Source organism: Staurois parvus, unplaced genomic scaffold (genome assembly GCF_062004578.1).
Source record: "Staurois parvus isolate SC_StPar_1 unplaced genomic scaffold, SC_StPar_1.0 ptg003246l, whole genome shotgun sequence".
Taxonomy (NCBI): domain Eukaryota; kingdom Metazoa; phylum Chordata; class Amphibia; order Anura; family Ranidae; genus Staurois; species Staurois parvus.
Window position 1 is genome coordinate 9,706 of NW_028321042.1, and position 17,829 is coordinate 27,534.

Consider the following 17,829-nt stretch of genomic DNA (forward strand, 5'->3'; position numbering starts at 1 on the left):
GACTGTGGGGGGAGGGGACATTAGAGTGTAAGCTCCTCTGTACAGAGACTGATGTGACTGTGGGGTAGGGTACATTAGAGTGTAAGCTCCTCTGTACAGAGACTGATGTGACTGGCTCAGTGTTTTCTGTACAGCGCTGCAGTATATGTCAGAGCTATATAAATGTATAATAATAATAATAGTGTGTGACTGTGGGGGAGGGGACATTAGAGTGTAAGCTCCTCTGGTACAAAGACTGATGTGACCGGCTCAGTGTTCTCTGTACAGCACTGCGGTATATGTCAGAGCTATATAAATGTATAATAATAATAGTGTGTGACTGAGGGGGAGGGGACATAAGAGTGTAAGCTCCTCTGGTACAGAGACTGATGTGACTGTGGGGGAGGGGACATTAGAGTGTAAGCTCCTCTGGTACAGAGACTGATGTGACTGTGGGGGAGGGGACATTAGAGTGTAAGCTTCTCTGGTACAGAGACTGATGTGACTGGCTCAGTGTTCTCTGTACCTCGCTGCGGTATATGTCAGAGCTATAGAAATGTATATTAATAGTGTGTGACTCTGGGGGGACATTAGAGTGTAAGCTCCTCTGGTACGGAGACTATGTGACTGGCTCAGTGTTCTCTGTACCTCGCTGCGGTATATGTCAGAGCTATATAATGTATAATAATAGTGTGTGACTGTGGTCTCATTCTCTGTCATCAGGCACTGGCTCGCTCCCACCTACACCCGCTTCGCTGTGCCCTACTTCATATATGACATCTACGCCATGTACCTCTGCTACTGGCACAAGCATAAGGTGAAAGAGCACTCGGGGGGCTGCGATCTGTTCAAGGGCTACCTCTATAAGGAGTTCCTGATGGTCCTACACCATGTCTTCATGGTCCTCGTCTGCTTCCCCGTGTCTGTGGTGAGTCAAGGCCAAAGCATGACATATATATTATATATGACAATTTATAGCATACAGTTGTGCTCAAAGGTTTGCACATCCCGGCAGAAATCATGAAATGTTGGCATTGATATTGAAAATCTGACTGATTCTGCCCCAAAACTGTCTTTTATTGAAGGATAGTGATCACAGGAAGCCATTTATCATCATGTAGTTGTTTAAATCCTAATGAGAACAGAAATCCCCGGAATGGCTGGATCAGACGTTTCCTTCCCCTGGGATGTTGGGCCTTGGTACAGACACACACAGGGTACAATGGCAGTTAAAGGTTAATTCCCCACATCTCTGGCTTTTTAAATCACAATTAGTATCTGTGTGTAAATAGTCAATGAGTCTGTTAGCTCTCATGTGGGTACACTGAGCAGGCTAGATACTGAGCCATGGGGAGCAGAAAAGAACTGTCAAAAAACCTGCGCAACAAGGTAATGGAACTTTATAAAGATGGAAATGGACATAAAAAGATATCCAAAGCCTTGAATATGTCACTCAGTTCTGTTCAATCACTTACTAAGAACTGGAAAGTTCGAGGGATCTGTTGATACCAAGCCAAGGTCAGGTAGACCAAGAAGGACTGCAGCCACACCTGCCAAGATAGAAAGAAAAACCCCAGGTAACCTCAGGAGGAATACAGGCTGCTCTGGAAAAAGACAGTGCGGTTGTTTAGAAGAGTACCATACAATGAACAAAACTGAGCTGCATGGTGGAGTTGCCAGAAAGAAGCCTTTACTGCGCCAATGCCACAAAAGAGCCCGGCTACAATATGCCCAACAACACCTCGACACGCCTCACCGGGCTTTTTTGTGGCATTGCTGCAGTAAATACAAAACTAGGTACATATAATACCTATTGGTGCTGCCAGAAATCTTGTCAGCTGATAACTGATGGACTCCAAGAGTTGGTTGTGGGCAGCTCAGTGGATTGCTGGAGGAAAGTCCTGGATTCTTTCTTGGATACACAGAATATAACTGAATATAACATTTATAGGGAAAGTTGATCCAGGGAATATCCGATTGCCTCTCGGGGGATCAGGAAGGAATTTTTTTCCCTGCAGGAGCAAATTGGATCGTGCTTTGCTGGGTTTTTTGCCTTCCTCTGGATCCACTGTGGGTGTAGGATTATAACTTTTATTTTTTTAATGATTGAACTGGATGGACTTTTGTCTTTTTTCAGCCAGACTAACTATGTAACTTCCTGTGCTCTTTGACTCTGCTGGCTCTTATCAGTTATTACTGTTCCTATCTCTCTGTTGACTACAGAACATTTCTCTCTATGGTATAGAGAGAGGGAGGTGTTTTGTAGTCCTAATTATAGCTACGGTACAGTAAGTGAGCGTTGTCACCCCAAGACAGGATGTATGTTAGACTCACCTCTCTGAAAAGCAACCTGAATTTGGATTGCTTTTCAGATGCGCTTTACCTGGTGGTGAGGAGGATTCATCACCTGTTTTAATTCCATAATTACGCGCAGTTGCGAGGATTTTGCAGAACGTCCTCACTTGATTGGGTCACGTTCTGCAGTGGTACTACCTGCTGAATGCAAGAGAAGTGATAACTTTTGCTGCAGGCGCAAAGCATTGAGACCATGGCATGTGAACACCCCCATCTGCTGCCTTTTGCACTAGTTGGGGTCTGCTAAAAATACAGTTCATCCGCACATTTTTAATGCCCCCCCCTCCCCCAAACCCCGAGCCTTATCAAGCCGCCCCCCCCCAGGATCACTTTCTGTCTCTGTATAGTAATTCATTTTCTAAAGAACTGGATGGAAGTTGTATGAGATCCTAGGAAGACCATTGATGGCCTGTCTGATGGCCGTACGTCTGTCACATGACCACCATTTATTTCTCTTGCAGCTCTGGAGGGAAGGAAAAGGCGACTTCTTCTTGGGTTGCATGCTGATGGCCGAACTCAGCACTCCATTCGTCTGTCTGGGCAAAGTGCTCATCCAGGTGGGTACAGCTCTCTCCCCCCTCCAAGTAACAATTGATACCCACAACAGTGATGCCCACAGCTGCCTATTATAACTTTCTAATGTATTGTGAAAAGCAGCTCATGGGATTGTTGCCCAGTATCAGCTTCCTAAGCACTCATTTATACTAGCTTAGGATATGCTTAGTAGTACCCCCACTCAGAAAATCTTCTGCTCATTGGTACCCCTGTTCAGCAGATCCCCAGCTCATTGGTACCCCTGTTCAGCAGATCCCCAGCTCATTGGTACCCCTGTTCAGCAGATCCCCAGCTCATTGGTACCCCTGTTCAGCAGATCCCCAGCTCATTGGTACCCCTGTTCAGCAGATCCCCAGCTCATTGGTACCTCTGTTCAGCAGATCCCCAGCTCTTTGGTATTCCTGTTCAACAGATCCCCAGCTCATTGGTACCCCTGTTCAGCAGATCCCCAGCTATTTGGTACCCATGTTCAGCAGATCCCCAGCTCATTGGTAACTCTGTTCAGCAGATCCCCAGCTCATTAGTACCCTTGTTCAGCAGATCCCCAGCTCATTGGTACCCCTGTTCAGCAGATCCCCAGCTCATTAGTACCCCTATTCAGCAGATCCTCAGCTAATTGGTACCCCTGTTCAGCAGATCCTCAGTTCATTAGTACCCTTGTTCAGCAGATCCCCAGCTTTAGTACCCCTATTCAGCAGATCATCAGCTCATTGGTATCCTTGTTCAGTAGATCCCCAGCTCATTGGTACCCATGTTCAGCAGATCCCCAGCTCATTGGTACCCTTGTTTAGCAGATCCCAAGCTCATTAGTACTCTTGTTCAGCAGATCCCCAGCTCATTGGTACCCCTGTTCAGAAGATCCCCAGCTCATTGGTACCCCTGTTCAGCAGATCCCCAGCTCATTGGTACCCCTGTTCAGAAGATCCCCAGCTCATTGATACCCTTGTTCAGCAGATCCCCAGCTCATTAGTACCCTTGTTCAGCAGATCCCCAGCTTATTAGTACCCCTATTCAGCACATTCTCAGCTCATTGGTACCCTTGTTCAGCAGATCCCCAGCTCATTAGTACCCTTGTTCAGCAGATCCTCAGCTCATTTGTACCCCCGTTCAGCAGATCCCCAGCTCTTTGGTACCCCTGTTCAACAGATCCCCAGCTCATTGGTACCCCTGTTCAGCAGATCCCCAGCTAATTGGTACCCATGTTCAGCAGATCCCCAGCTCATTGGTAACCCTGTTCAGCAGATCCCCAGCTCATTAGTACCCTTGTTCAGCAGATCCCCAGCTCATTGGTACCCCTGTTCAGCAGATCCCCAGCTCATTAGTACCCCTATTCAGCAGATCCTCAGCTAATTGGTACCCCTGTTCAGCAGATCCTCAGCTCATTAGTACCCTTGTTCAGCAGATCCCCAGCTTTAGTACCCCTATTCAGCAGATCATCAGCTCATTGGTATCCTTGTTCAGTAGATCCCCAGCTCATTGGTACCCATGTTCAGCAGATCCCCAGCTCATTGGTACCCTTGTTCAGCAGATCCCAAGTTCATTAGTACTCTTGTTCCGCAGATCCCCAGCTCATTGGTACCCCTGTTCAGAAGATCCCCAGCTCATTGGTACCCCTGTTCAGAAGATCCCCAGCTCATTGATACCCTTGTTCAGCAGATCCCCAGCTCATTAGTACCCTTGTTCAGCAGATCCCCAGCTTATTAGTACCCCTATTCAGCACATCCTCAGCTCATTGGTACCCTTGTTCAGCAGATCCCCAGCTCATTAGTACCCTTGTTCAGCAGATCTTCAGCTCATTTGTACCCCCATTCAGCAGATCCCCAGCTCTTTGGTACCCCTGTTCAACAGATCCCCAGCTCATTGGTACCCCTGTTCAGCAGATCCCCAGCTCATTAGTACCCTTGTTCAGCAGATCCCCAGCTCATTAGTACCCTTGTTCAGCAGATCCTCAGCTCATTAGTACCCTTGTTCAGCAGATCCTCAGCTCATTTGTACCCCCATTCAGCAGATCCCCAGCTTATTAGTACCCTTGTTCAGCAGATCCCCAGCTTATTAGTACCCTTGTTCAGCAGATCCCCTGCTCAGTAGTAACCCCCAGCTCTGCTGATCCCCCACTCAGAAGTAATTCCCATCCTCTAGTTTAGTAATCCTCCTCTCTCTCTTGTCCCCGCTCAGCTCCCACTAGCTTGCTCCCACACTGCGCACCACAAGTGACATTGCTAGTTTCTCCTGATCCAGTCCCCCAGCTCTGCTGATCCTCTGCCACTCAGTCCTCCCTCTCTGGTCCACGCTCTGGTCCATAGTTGAGGGAGGTAGAAAGAAAGTGCTGGACCCATAGGGTTATTTTCCTGGTATTATGATCCAAAGGTATTGATGTTGGTGTAAATCAGTGGTCTCCAAACTGTGGCTCGGGGGCCAAATGCGGCCCTTTACTTGCTTTTATCTGGCCCTTGGGGCAATATTTCATCAAATGATACCAACAATGGGGTGTAATTACCCTCACTGACACCAATGATGGGGCACAATTCCAATGAGACCAAGGATGGGACACAATTTCTCCCAATGACACCAACAATGAGGCCCTATGACACCAATGATGGGGCACAGTTCCTCTCAATGACATCAAGGATGTTACACAATTTCTCCCAATTACACCAACAATGAGGCCCTATGACACCAATGATTGGGCACAATTCCTCCCAATGACATCAAGGATGGGACACAATTTCTCCCAATAACACCAACAATGAGGCCCTATGACACCAATGATGGGGTACAATTGATCCCAATGTCACCAACAATGAGGCACAATTCCTCCCAATGACACCAAAAATGGTGTAAATGTTTTTTCCCCCCAATTAAAGTGAGGGCCTTTTTTTTTTACTCACAATGGCTACAGTCCGGCCCCAAAAAGTCTTGAAGGACAGTAAACTTACCCTTTGATTACAAAGTTTGGAGACCCCTGGTGTAAATGATCTGGAGTTCCTGGGCCGGCGGCTTCTACACCCCCGAGGATCTCCAGAGTCTCCTTGGCTTGTAGTGTAATATAACAAGAATTGAAATGAAAGTGCCACACCCCTGCTAAGAAGTCCAGATACAACTGTATTCCTTTTCAGGTTAGAGGTACTACCCAAAAAAGTCACCAATGCGTTTCGGGGGTCCAAGTGTCCCCTTCATCAGGACTTGACTGTTTGGCAGCCCAACAAGCACACAAGCTGCTGAGAAGGCCTGTGCTTGTAATTCATACTGGAAAGAAACGTTGTTAGTCCAGTTCACTTTTGGCTTGTTCATCTTGTTGCCAGTCAAGCCTGGATGAAGGAGGCGTTTGGACCCTCTGAATGCATTAGTGCCTTTTTTAGATCGTGCCCCTGACATTTGAATGGAATAAATTGGTAACAGTGGTGTATCGCTTCAATTTCAATTCTTGTTACAGAGGTGTGTAAAGATCAGGGCTGGATGGAGTCTCAGTCCAAGCCTCTTTGCATGTACAAGATCTCCCGCATGTATTAAAACAGCTGCTTACCAGGAGTTCAGTTTTACAAAAATAATTTGTTAATCCATTAGGTTAGAGTTCTTCTTTAACCGTTTATTGTGGTTGACTTGCTGCCTTGTCTTCCCTGCAGTACAAGAAGCAGCACACGCTTCTGCATCGGGTCAATGGTGTCGTCATGCTGGTGACGTTCTTCTGCTGCCGTCTCCTGCTCTTCCCGTACATGTACTGGGTATATGGACAGCGGGTCGGACTGCCTCTCTACAAGGTCCCGTTCAGCCTGTCTGCAGAATACAACCTCGGCGCAGCCATTCTCATGGCCCCCCAAGTCTACTGGTTCTACCTAATCTGCAGAAGAGCTTACAGTCTGTTCCGACAGTCAATGATGAGCCAGCGCCCCAAAAATGGACATCCGGCACCTGACAGCCCTTCAGCCAAAGACCAGGACTGCTCACAGTGACGCCTCCTCCCCCTCCGTTTAGTTCCAACATGTCCGCACCCAGCCACAGAGCCCCTACCCCAAAACATGAGACCCGCTGAGGCCACGCTATCGAGAGACTGTGCCTTTCCAATGGAGGCACTTAGGCAACTTGTAATGTACTACTTAAGAGGTCCACATGAAGTCTCTAAAGTGTCCCGAAGCAAAGTGAGAGGTGGGGAGGCAACATTAACTCCCTGTGGAGATGAAAAATGGTCTTACCTGCTACGTGACAGTATTACCATGTACAGAGTCGCCAAAGCTCTGGCATTCTTATAGAAAGTTTACTATTTGCAGTTCTCCTGGTGACCACTAGGGGTCACTGCCCCAACAGTTTGCCATGTGTGCACTATTTGCAGTCCTCAGATTGACCACTGGGTGTCACCATCCCTCACACTGTCATATAATATTTGCTGCAGTATCAGTGAACTTGGAGTCACTGACACCAATGTGCTGCACTTGTAAATTCTCTGCAGTACGGCAAATACCCACTGGATGCCAGTGGCCCCCAACACTCCACTTATGTACAATTTAAAGTATTCCCAATCCACACTGCGTGTACTTGCCACCAACGATGTCATTTCCATTCAAATTGTAAAATATGCAGTCTCCGAAACACTCTCATGAGTGCTACATGAGTACTATCTGCAGTACACCAGTTGACTACTGGGTGTCACTGTGTATGCAGTACTCCTGGTGACCAGTAGGTGTCACCAACGCCAACACTAGCATATGTATGCTGTCTGCAAAACTCACAGAGACCAGTGGGGGTCACTGTAACCACACAGTCATATGCTATCTGCAGCACTCTTTGTGACCACTAGGTATTACCTCACACATACAGGTATTGGTACTCATTAGGACCCCTGGATTGGTGTTCTCCCACACTTCTAGAAAGGTCTGTGTGATGCACCTATTATTTTATGGGACTCAAATGCTGGCAAATCTCTCAAATGACGCTAAGACAACCCACCCAAATCTGCAAGGGTGAAAAGTACCTGCATTACTAGTAACGCCCACATGAGAGCGTTATTGTTCTGGGTGATATAAAACGCACAGTCCTCTCGGTCAATAAGTTGCACACAATTAAAACTTATGGACATCACAGGTCAACCTTCCTCCATCGGCTTCCCTCCCCTAGCTCAGTATACCTCTGGGGAGGGGAGACCGACGCCTCCTGCACCTTTAGTAACGGGAGAGTCTTGGGCAGCAGCAGCATGTTAGGGGTTAAGTCTATCTGCCAAGACAACTTCTCTCCAAGGGAATGGCTAAACTACAGTAAGCAAAAACTGTCGCTCGAAGCTGCACACGTAAGGGTTAAGCATGGCCAGTCAATAGCCGATCCGCTGTGCTTGCCTGGAACCTATAAAGTCCTCACGGCTTTGCTTTTACGGCTCTTAGTTTACAAAAATAGACAGAGTTAACCGGTAGGAATGTTAAGTATTCATGCGCCATTGTCTACGCATAGTGGAAGGAGCCAAACTGGTTGTGACGGCAGCCGATCAATCCCCTTGAAACTGGTGAAGTCATTGGGGCAGCTATTCTGAGAGGTGGTGATCGAAAACTTGACGGCACCATCGGTTTCCAGTAGAGTCTGTGGATCAGTTTAAAGAAATTTTCCAGGAAAATGGTAAACTTGCAGAGGGACGCCATTTACAGCCATTCCCATCCATTGTAGGGGCGAGGGCTGGGTGAGATCCGAAGCCTTATCGGGAATCTAAAGTGCTGAGATGGACTGAAAGTTGAGGGAGCCGCTAGCGGAGTTTCGTGAGTGTCTGCAGCACTTCAACTAGAAAGTCCATCTGATTTTAGATAAGGCCTGAGACTTCACATGTCCTGGAAGTTAATGATCTGAGGGCTCTGTAAAGTCCAGAACCTTATCTAGAATCCACCATGCTGAAACAGACTGGGAATAAAGGGAGGCACTAGAACAGATGGCCATTCAGATTCATGAGTATCCACAGCTTCTCAACAAACAAGACCTATGATTTCAGATAATAGCTGAGATCTCACTTGACCCTCAACAGATAAGAGCTGAGGTCCCTCTTAACCCATAGCTGTCCTGGAAGTTAATGATCTGAGGGCTCTGTAAAGTCCAGAACCTTATCTAAAATCCACCATGCTGAAACAGACTGGGAATAAAGGGAGGCACTAAGAAAGATGCCATTCAGTTTCATGAGTGTCTACAGCCTCTCAACAAGAAAGACATACCGATTTCAGATAATAGCTGAGATCTTACTTGGCCCTCAACAAATAAGGGCTGAGGTCCCTCTAAACCCATAGCTGCCCTGAAAGTTGATGATCTGAGGGCCTTGAAAAGTCCAAAGCCTTATCTAGAATCCACCATACTGAAATGCACTGGGAATGAAGGGAGGCACTAGGAAAGATGCCATTCAGTTTCATGAGTGTCTACAGCCTCTCAACAAACAAGACCTACCGACTTCAGATAATAGCTGAGATCTCACTTGACCCTCAACAGATAAGGGCTGAGGTCCCTCTTATCCCATAGCTGTCCTGGAAGTTAATGATCTGAGGGCTTTGAAAAGTCCAAAGCCTTATCTAGAATCCACCATGCTGAAACAGACTGGGAATAAAGGGAGGCACTAGGACAGATGGCCATTGAGTTTCATGAGTGTCTACAGCTTCTCAACAAACAAGACTTACCGATTTCAGATAATAGCTGAGATCTTACTTGACCCTCAACAGATAAGGGCTGAGGTCCCTCTAAACCCATAGCTGTCCTGGAAGTTAATGATCTGAGGGCTCTGTAAAGTCCAGAACCTTATCTAGAATCCACCATGCTGAAATGCACTGGGAATGAAGGGAGGCACTAGGAAAGATGCCATTCAGTTTCATGAGTGTCTACAGCTTCTCAACAAACAAGACCTATGATTTCAGATAATAGCTGAGATCTCACTTAGCCCTCAGCTCCCCTGGATGAAGGTGTTGGAAAGTCCAAAGGCTTATCTGGAATCCTACATACTAAAGCTGGTCATAGATAGACCGAAATTCGGCTGATGTAGCAGGGACTGGCCGCATTTCAATCCATGTATGGCCAGACTGCTGGAAAAGTTATGTTACGTTAGCAGCCAATTGGCCAGAGCGCTGATCAGTGTATTCTGAGAGCGGCATTGTCCCGGTATCAGTATAAAACAGTGTAGCAGAGAGGATTCCCCCCCATCCACCTCAAATGTGGGGATGGGGAAATCTGATCAGTTTTTTTCGATCAGCCTGCTGGTTGAACAAAAAAAAAAAACTGAATTATGTATGGCCAGCTTAAAGCCGGCCATAGACGGTTCAGTCCATTCGGTCTATGCATGGCCAGGATGAATGTACCCAAGTTGGTCGATCGAACAACCAGCCTGTCGGATTTTACATGCGATTATTGCTAGCGGCTATTATAGCCTCTGACAGTAATCACTGTGTTCTTCCAGCGGGGTCGGCTCCCCAGGAGGCATTATCCCATCAACACTGATTGTGTTGATGGGGGAATCAAACGAAAATCGCTCCATCTTTGGTCGGGCTTTAGACTCAGAATTAAGGGTGTTTCTAGCAATGATGTCTGTTTAATTTCATAATTGTCTACAGTACCAACTAACAATACCAACAGATTTCAGATAAGGGCTGAGGTCCCTCATAACCCTCATCTGTTCTCTGGGAGGTAATGATCTGAGGGCTTTGTAGAGTCCAAAGCCTTATCTGGAATCCAGTGTGTTGAGACAGACTGGGAAGTAAAGGAGTCTCTAGCAAAGATGGCTGTTCAGTAGCATAAGTGTCTAAAGAATCTCAAGACCATCAGATTTCAGATAAGTGTTGAGGTCCCTCATAACCCTCATCTGTTCTGGGAGGTAATGATCTGAGGGCTTTGTAGAGTCCAAAGCCTTATCTGGAATCCAGTGTGTTGAGATAGACTTGAAATTAAGGGAATCACTACCAAAGATGGCTGTTCAGTAGCATAAGTGTCTAAAGAACCTCAAGACCATCGGATTTCAGATAAGGGTTGAGGTCCCTCATAACCGTCAACTATCCTCGAATTTAATGATCTGAGGGCTTTGTAGAGTCCAAAACCTTATCTGGAATCCACTGTGTTGAGATAGACTTGAAATTAAGGGAATCACTACCAAAGATGGCTGTTCAGTAGCATAAGTGTCTAAAGAACCTCAAGACCATCAGATTTCAGATAAGGGTTGAGGTCCCTCATCACCCTCATCTGTTCTGGGAGGTAATGATCTGAGGGCTTTGTAGAGTCCAAAGCCTTATCTGGAATCCACTGTGTTGAGACAGACTTGAAATTAAGGGAGTCTCTAGCAAAGATGGCTGTTCAGTAGCATAAGTGTCTAAAGAACCTCAAGACCATCAGATTTCAGATAAGGGTTGAGGTCCCTCATAACCGTCAACTATCCTGGAATTTAATGATCTGAGGGCTTTGTAGAGTCCAAAACCTTATCTGGAATCCACGAGTGTCTGCAGCATCCTAAATAAAGCCGGCCATAGATGGATCGAATTTTGGCCAGTTCAGCAGGGACCAGCTGAAATTTGATCTATCTATGGGCAGGGTAGTTGCTCCATCAACTTGGGTACAACCAACCTGTTGGATTTCTTACATTTGATTTCTGTTGGGACTATAGCTTCTAGTAGTAACTGTTGTTTTCTTCCAACTGGGATGGCTCCCCATGCCCCTCCCGCCCGCTGATAGCGCTGACTGCGCTGAGGGGGCAATTGAGCGATTTTCTGGAAGGAATATTGGATATTCTATGGGCTGCTTATGTCACTCTAGTTTCATGAGTGTCTACAGCAACCTAACAAGATCATCTGATTCCCAATAAGGGTTGAGGCCTTCCAGAGCCTTTGTCTTTCCTGAGAGTTAATGAGCTGAGGACTGTGGCTCAAATATGGCGGCTCTGTGAGTAGGTTTAAGGAGAAACTCCGGCATCACCTAAACATCGTTCTCTGCATATATGTGGCAGCATGGTGGTGGCCTTTAAAGTGTTACTAAACCCCCAACAGTACCATCAGTCTGTATATTCAGGAAAGCATGCTTGTTATACTCACTGTGGAACCTAAGGGGTTAATCCTCTGCATTGTGTAACAAGGCTGTTTGATCCTGTCTTCTCTGATCCTCCCCTTCTTCTACTGTCTCCAATCCAGCTGCTGATAGTACAGAGCACTAGGAGTCACTCTGGACATGCTCAGTTTAACGTGCATTGCTAGGGAATTTTTTTTCCTTTGGGAGGGTGCATGTGATCAGCACAGGACCAATCAGCATTGTCCAGGCAGAGGGTCAGGGGTTATGCAGCCTCATAGGACAGTCAGAGGAGAATGAAAACTCATTCTACAAACTTTAACCAGTGCTCTGCTGAACACTGATAGACGTCACAAGACTGCTATATACTGCTGATGATTAAGGGTCTGGGAAGACCGGATTTAGTGAATGCAGCATCTGGGGAGAGTGGATATAGTGAATGTGGGGTCCGGGAAGACCGGATATAGTGAATGCGGGGTCCGGGGAGAGCGGATATAGTGAATGCGGGGTCCGGGGAGAGCGGATATAGTGAATGCGGGGTCCGGGGAGAGTGGATATAGTGAATGCGGGGTCCGGGGAGAGCGGATATAGTGAATGCGGGGTCCGGGAAGACCGGATATAGTGAATGCGGGGTCCGGGGAGAGCGGATATAGTGAATGCGGGGTCCGGGGAGAGCGGATATAGTGAATGCGGGGTCCGGGGAGACTGGATATAGTGAATGCGGGGTCCGGGGAGACCGGATATAGTGAATGCGGGGTCCGGGGAGAGCGGATATAGTGAATGCGGGGTCCGGGGGGAGCGGATATAGTGAATGCGGGGTCCGGGGAGAGCGGATATAGTGAATGCGGGGTCCGGGGAGAACGGATATAGTGAATGCGGGGTCCGGGGAGAGCGGATATAGTGAGTGCGGGGTCCGGGGAGAGCGTATATAGTGAATGCGGGGTCCGGGGAGAGCGTATATAGTGAATGCGGGGTCCGGGGAGAGCGGATATAGTGAATGCAGGGTCCGGGGAGAGCGGATATTGTGAATGCAGGATCTGGGGAGAGCGGATATAGTGAATGCAGGGTCCGGGGAGACCAGATATAGTGAATGCAGGGTCCGGGGAGACCAGATATAGTGAATGCAGGGTCTAGTAACACTCTGACATGATGCACCCACACATACGCACACAGCCGGCGTTGCTCTCCTGTGCTAGGAGCATGCTCAATTGTGTTCCCCCACCACTGTGACCACACTGTCACCAACAGCCTTCGGTCACTGTTCAGGATCGGTAGCCACTAGGATGAGCCCCCGATCATTCAATCACTGTAACAGCCAATCACAGTGATCATATGATCAATGAAGATCCATTTAAAGGGCCAGCTCCCACCAGCAGAAGTGGAGGGGGTCGGGGATAAGAATCTTTCCTGCTTCTGTTTTGTTTGAATTCAAACAACCCGTGCATGTGTTCCAGGTGGAAGGTTCCAGCATGGAGGATGTGGTCAGTGCAGAGCTTGTCATCCAGCCACATGTCTGTTTCCCTCGGTGATGGCTCATTTGCCTAACACAGGCAGGGGGAGGGGAAGTCTGCTATTGAGACCCCGGGAGTCAGATCCTGGCGCACACAGTAATTTCTTCAACATTTGTATTCAAACAAAAGGAAATGTAACTAATAGCAACAAAAATACACTACAAAAAGAAAAAAAAAAAAAAGGATGGCTATTTTGGGCTGTCCAATCGTATGCCAGTTGCCATCTCAGTATTTTGATTTTTTTTTACCTAAAAGGCATAACTATACCTTAACCCTTTCCTGGAGAGCCAACTGTGAAACGAACCTTGCAAGGAGCCAGGCACCTGTGTTAGAAGCCACTGATGGAAGCTGCCCTTTTGGGGGTTTTTTCACTTTTGAACTGGAGTCCCTGCACCAGATCTATAGAGAACGTCAGCTTCCACCTGTGGCTTCTCACCGCCATAAGCCTGGCTAGCCCCAAGAATGGCTGCCCCCAGGGCCCACCAGTTCCTAGTCAACCGATAGGCTGCCTATAAGCCCCACCCATCTATTTAGAGGCGTGAAAGAATACAGCAGTGGGAGGGGGCGGGGTTTGAGGCGAGCTGTATCCCGGAATAATTCGTCATTGATACAATATCTTATAATTATTATTTTTCTGCATAAGCTGCTGCTAAGATCCCAGACATTGTGACCGGTTCTGATCATCCAACCTATATAGTCTCATATTATGTTCTGTCCGTTCAGTTTTCTCCCACCTCTCCTCTAAAAACCCCGCCCCCCACCCAATTCCTAGCCCCTCCCCCTCTTATTTATTTTTAATTTATTTATTTATTCCATTTTTTTTGTTTTTTTAAACTGAATGTAAATATGTTTCAGCAAAGCAAAATGTTAGTAATGTACTGCAATTTATAATACTTGTAAAGAGGTATTAAAAAAAAAGAAAAAAGAAAAAAAAAAGATTAAATGCAATCCAAAGAGGATCTGTGGAATGATGTCTATCGGCTGCGACGAGCATGTGTTGTGGATCACATGATGCATACATTGAAATTGCTAATAAAAAAAAAAAGTAGCAGGCGTGGGTTTATGAGACTTCGAAGACCGCAGAGCGACTGTCCAGTGCCGTACATCCGAGTCCTTACGGTGGACCTGGCATCGGTTTCATGGTAAATGCAGAATGTCGGGGAATGGCTCAGTGTTAACATTTGCAGGTGTTTATTACCGATCGCTCAACTCACCGAACAACGCCTTCATTTGCTGTGCTCTCTTTTCTCGGTTACCAAATGCCTGACACAGATCAGCCCCTGGCTGTCGCCTCTTGCTACAAAGTTCCAATGTGCAGTCTGAGTGATCACTGGGGACAGAGGAGACTGAGTAAATGCCTCCTGCAGCAAACTGATTAATCATCTCAGCCTAGGCAAAGTCACAGCTCAAAGACAGCTTTCTGATGATATCAACTGGAACTTTTTTGAACAAGGATATTGTGAGGTGTCTGGGATTTATTCATACATTACTGAAAGGTCCACTTTTACTGCTTGGCGCTGTCGGTACGCAAAGATGCGGCCTCTCAGTGGATGGGCCTTGAGGCAGAGAGGCCGCATATGTGCGTACCCAATGTGAACAATGCACTTCAGCCTGGCAGTACTAGGGGTCATTGGTTCGAGTCCCAACCACAGCACCACCTGCCTGGAGGTTGCATGTTCTCCCTGTGCATATATATACACACACACACACACATATATATATATACACACACACATACATACATACATGCACACACACACACGTGAAACTCGAAAAATTAGAATATCGTACAAAAGTTCATTGATTTCAGTGCAGAAACTTAAAAGGTGAAACTAATATATGAGACTCATTACATGCAAAGCAAGATAGTTCAAGCCGTGATTTGTCATCATTGTGATGATTATGGCTTACAGCTCATGAAAACCCCAAATTCACAATCTCAGAAAATGAGAATATTCCATGCAATCAATAAAACAAGGATTGTACATAGAACAATATCGGACCTCTGAAAAGTAGAAGCATGCATATGTACTCAGTACTTGGTTGGGGCCCCTTTTGCAGCAATTACTGCCTCAATGCAGTGTGGCATGGAAGCTATCAGCCTGTGGCACTGCTGAGGTGTTATGGAAGACCAGGATTCTTCAATAGCGGCCTTCAGCTCTTCTGCATTGTTTGGTCTCATGTCTCTCATCATTGTCTTGGCAATGCCCCATAGATTCTCTATGGGGTTCAGGTCAGGTGAGTTTGCTGGCCAATCAAGCACAGTAATCCCACGGTCATTGAACCAGGTTTTGGTGCTTTTGGCAGTGTGGGCAGGTGCCAAGTCCTGCTGGAAAATGAAGTCAGCATCCCCATAAAGCTCGTCTGCAGAAGGAAGCATGAAGGGCTCCAAAATCTCCTGGTTGACGGCTGCGTTGACCCTGGACTTAATGAAGCATAGTGGACCAACACCAGCAGATGACATGGCTCCCCAAATCAACACAGACTGTGGAAACTTCACACTGGACTTCCAGCATCTTGCAGTGTGTGCCTCTTCGTTCTTCCTCCATACTCGGGGTCCTTGTGCCTCTCCATTCTTCCTCCATATTCGGGGTCCTTGTGCCTCTCCATTCTTCCTCCATACTCGGAATCCTTGGGCCTCTCCATTCTTCCTCCATATTCGGGGTCCTTGTGCCTCTCCATTCTTCCTCCATACTCGGGGTCCTTGGGCCTCTCCATTCTTCCTCCATACTCGGGATCCTTGTGCCTCTCCATTCTTCCTCCATACTCGGGGTCCTTGGGCCTCTCCATTCTTCCTCCATACTCGGGGTCCTCGGGCCTCTCCATTCTTCCTCCATACTCGGGGTCCTCGGGCCTCTCCATTCTTCCTCCATACTCGGGGTCCTTGGTTTCCAAATGAGATGCAAAAGTTGTTCTCATCAGAAAAGAGGACTTTGGACCACTGAGCAGCAGACCAGGTCTGTTTTTCTTTAGCCCAGGTAAGGCGCTTCTGACGTTGTTCGTTGTTCAGGAGCGGCTTGACAAGAGGAATACGACATTTGAAGCCCATGTCCAGGATCCGTCTGTGTGTGGTGGCTCTTGATGCACTGACTCCAGCCTCAGTCCACTCCTTGTGAAAGTCCCCAACACTTTTGAATGGCCTTTTCCTGACAATCCTCTCCAGGCTGCGGTCATCCCTGCTGTTTGTGCACCTTTTTCTTCCACACTTTTCCCTTCCACATAACTTTCTACTAATGTGCTTTGATACAGCACTTTGGGAACATCCAACTTCTTTTGCAATTCCCTTTTGAGGCTTTCCCTCCTTATGGAGGGTGTCAATGATGGTGTCAGGTCAGCAGTCTTTCCCGTGATTATGATTCCTACTGAACCAGACTGAGAGACCATTTAAAGGCTCAGAAACCCTTTGCAGGTGTTATGGCTGAATGAGCTGATTAGAGTGGGACACTTTGAGCCGAGAATATTCCACCTTTTCACAATATTCTCATTTTCTGAGATTGTGGATTTGGGGTTTTCATGACAATGATGACAAATCACGGCTTGAACTATCTTGCTTTGCATGTAATGAGTCTCATATATTAGTTTCACCTTTTAAGTTGCTGCACTGAAATAAATGAACTTTTGCACCATATTCTAATTTTTTGAGTTTCACGTGTGTGTATAATATAGCGTATTTTTCGCTCCATAAGACGCACTTTTTTTCCCCCCAAAAAAAGGGGGGAAAATGTCAGTGCGTCTTATGGAGCAAATATAAAGCGGCCGGTCCGGTATTTTTGCGGCCACCATGTCAGAATACCGGGCCAGCCACTCAGCTGTTCTCTCCTGCAGGGCCTTACCTGTTCCTCGCTCCAGCGCTGCACAGTCTTCCCGCGCTGGCTTCTGCGACAGCCGGGTGCCCACTGCGCATGTGCGAGATGCGCTGCGCTTTGTGAATGATCCGGTGTCTTCTGGGACACATGACAGGTCCCAGAAGGCGCCGGGCCATTCACAAAGCGCAGCGCTTCTCGCACATGCGCAGTGGGCACCCGGCTGTCACAGAAGCCAGCCTGGGAAGAAGAGGGAAGGACAACTCCGCGGGAGTGGGAGCGGGTACCTGTCAAATTCAGGTACCCGCTCCCCCTCCCTCCCCAAAGGTCAGCAGTCTCTGGTCATTCCCTTCACTGTCTGCAGTCTCTGGTCATCCACTGCACTGTCTGCAGTCTCTGGTCATCTCCTGCACTGTGTCCGCAGTCTCTGGTCATCTCCTGTACTGTGTCCGCAGTCTCTGGTCATCTCCTGTACTGTCCGCAGTCTCTGGTCATCTCCTGTACTGTGTCCGCAGTCTCTGGTCATCTCCTGTACTGTGTCCGCAGTCTCTGGTCATCCTCTGTACTGTGTCCGCAGTCTCTGGTCATCCCTGTGCTGTCCGCAGTCTCTGGCCATCCCCTGTACTGTGTCTGCA

The 17,829-nt window shown here is 47.4% G+C and overlaps 1 protein-coding gene across 1 annotated transcript; it reads left to right on the forward strand.

Moving 5' to 3' along the window:
* Nucleotides 1-702: 702 nt before the first annotated feature.
* On the forward strand, nt 703-14,348 carry TLCD3B (TLC domain containing 3B; the record flags this gene model as incomplete). Its single annotated transcript, XM_089667417.1, has 3 exons — nt 703-907; nt 2,796-2,891; nt 6,513-14,348. Coding segments are annotated over 3 exons (628 nt in total), but the record flags the coding sequence as incomplete, so codon positions are not given.
* Nucleotides 14,349-17,829: the final 3,481 nt, after the last annotated feature.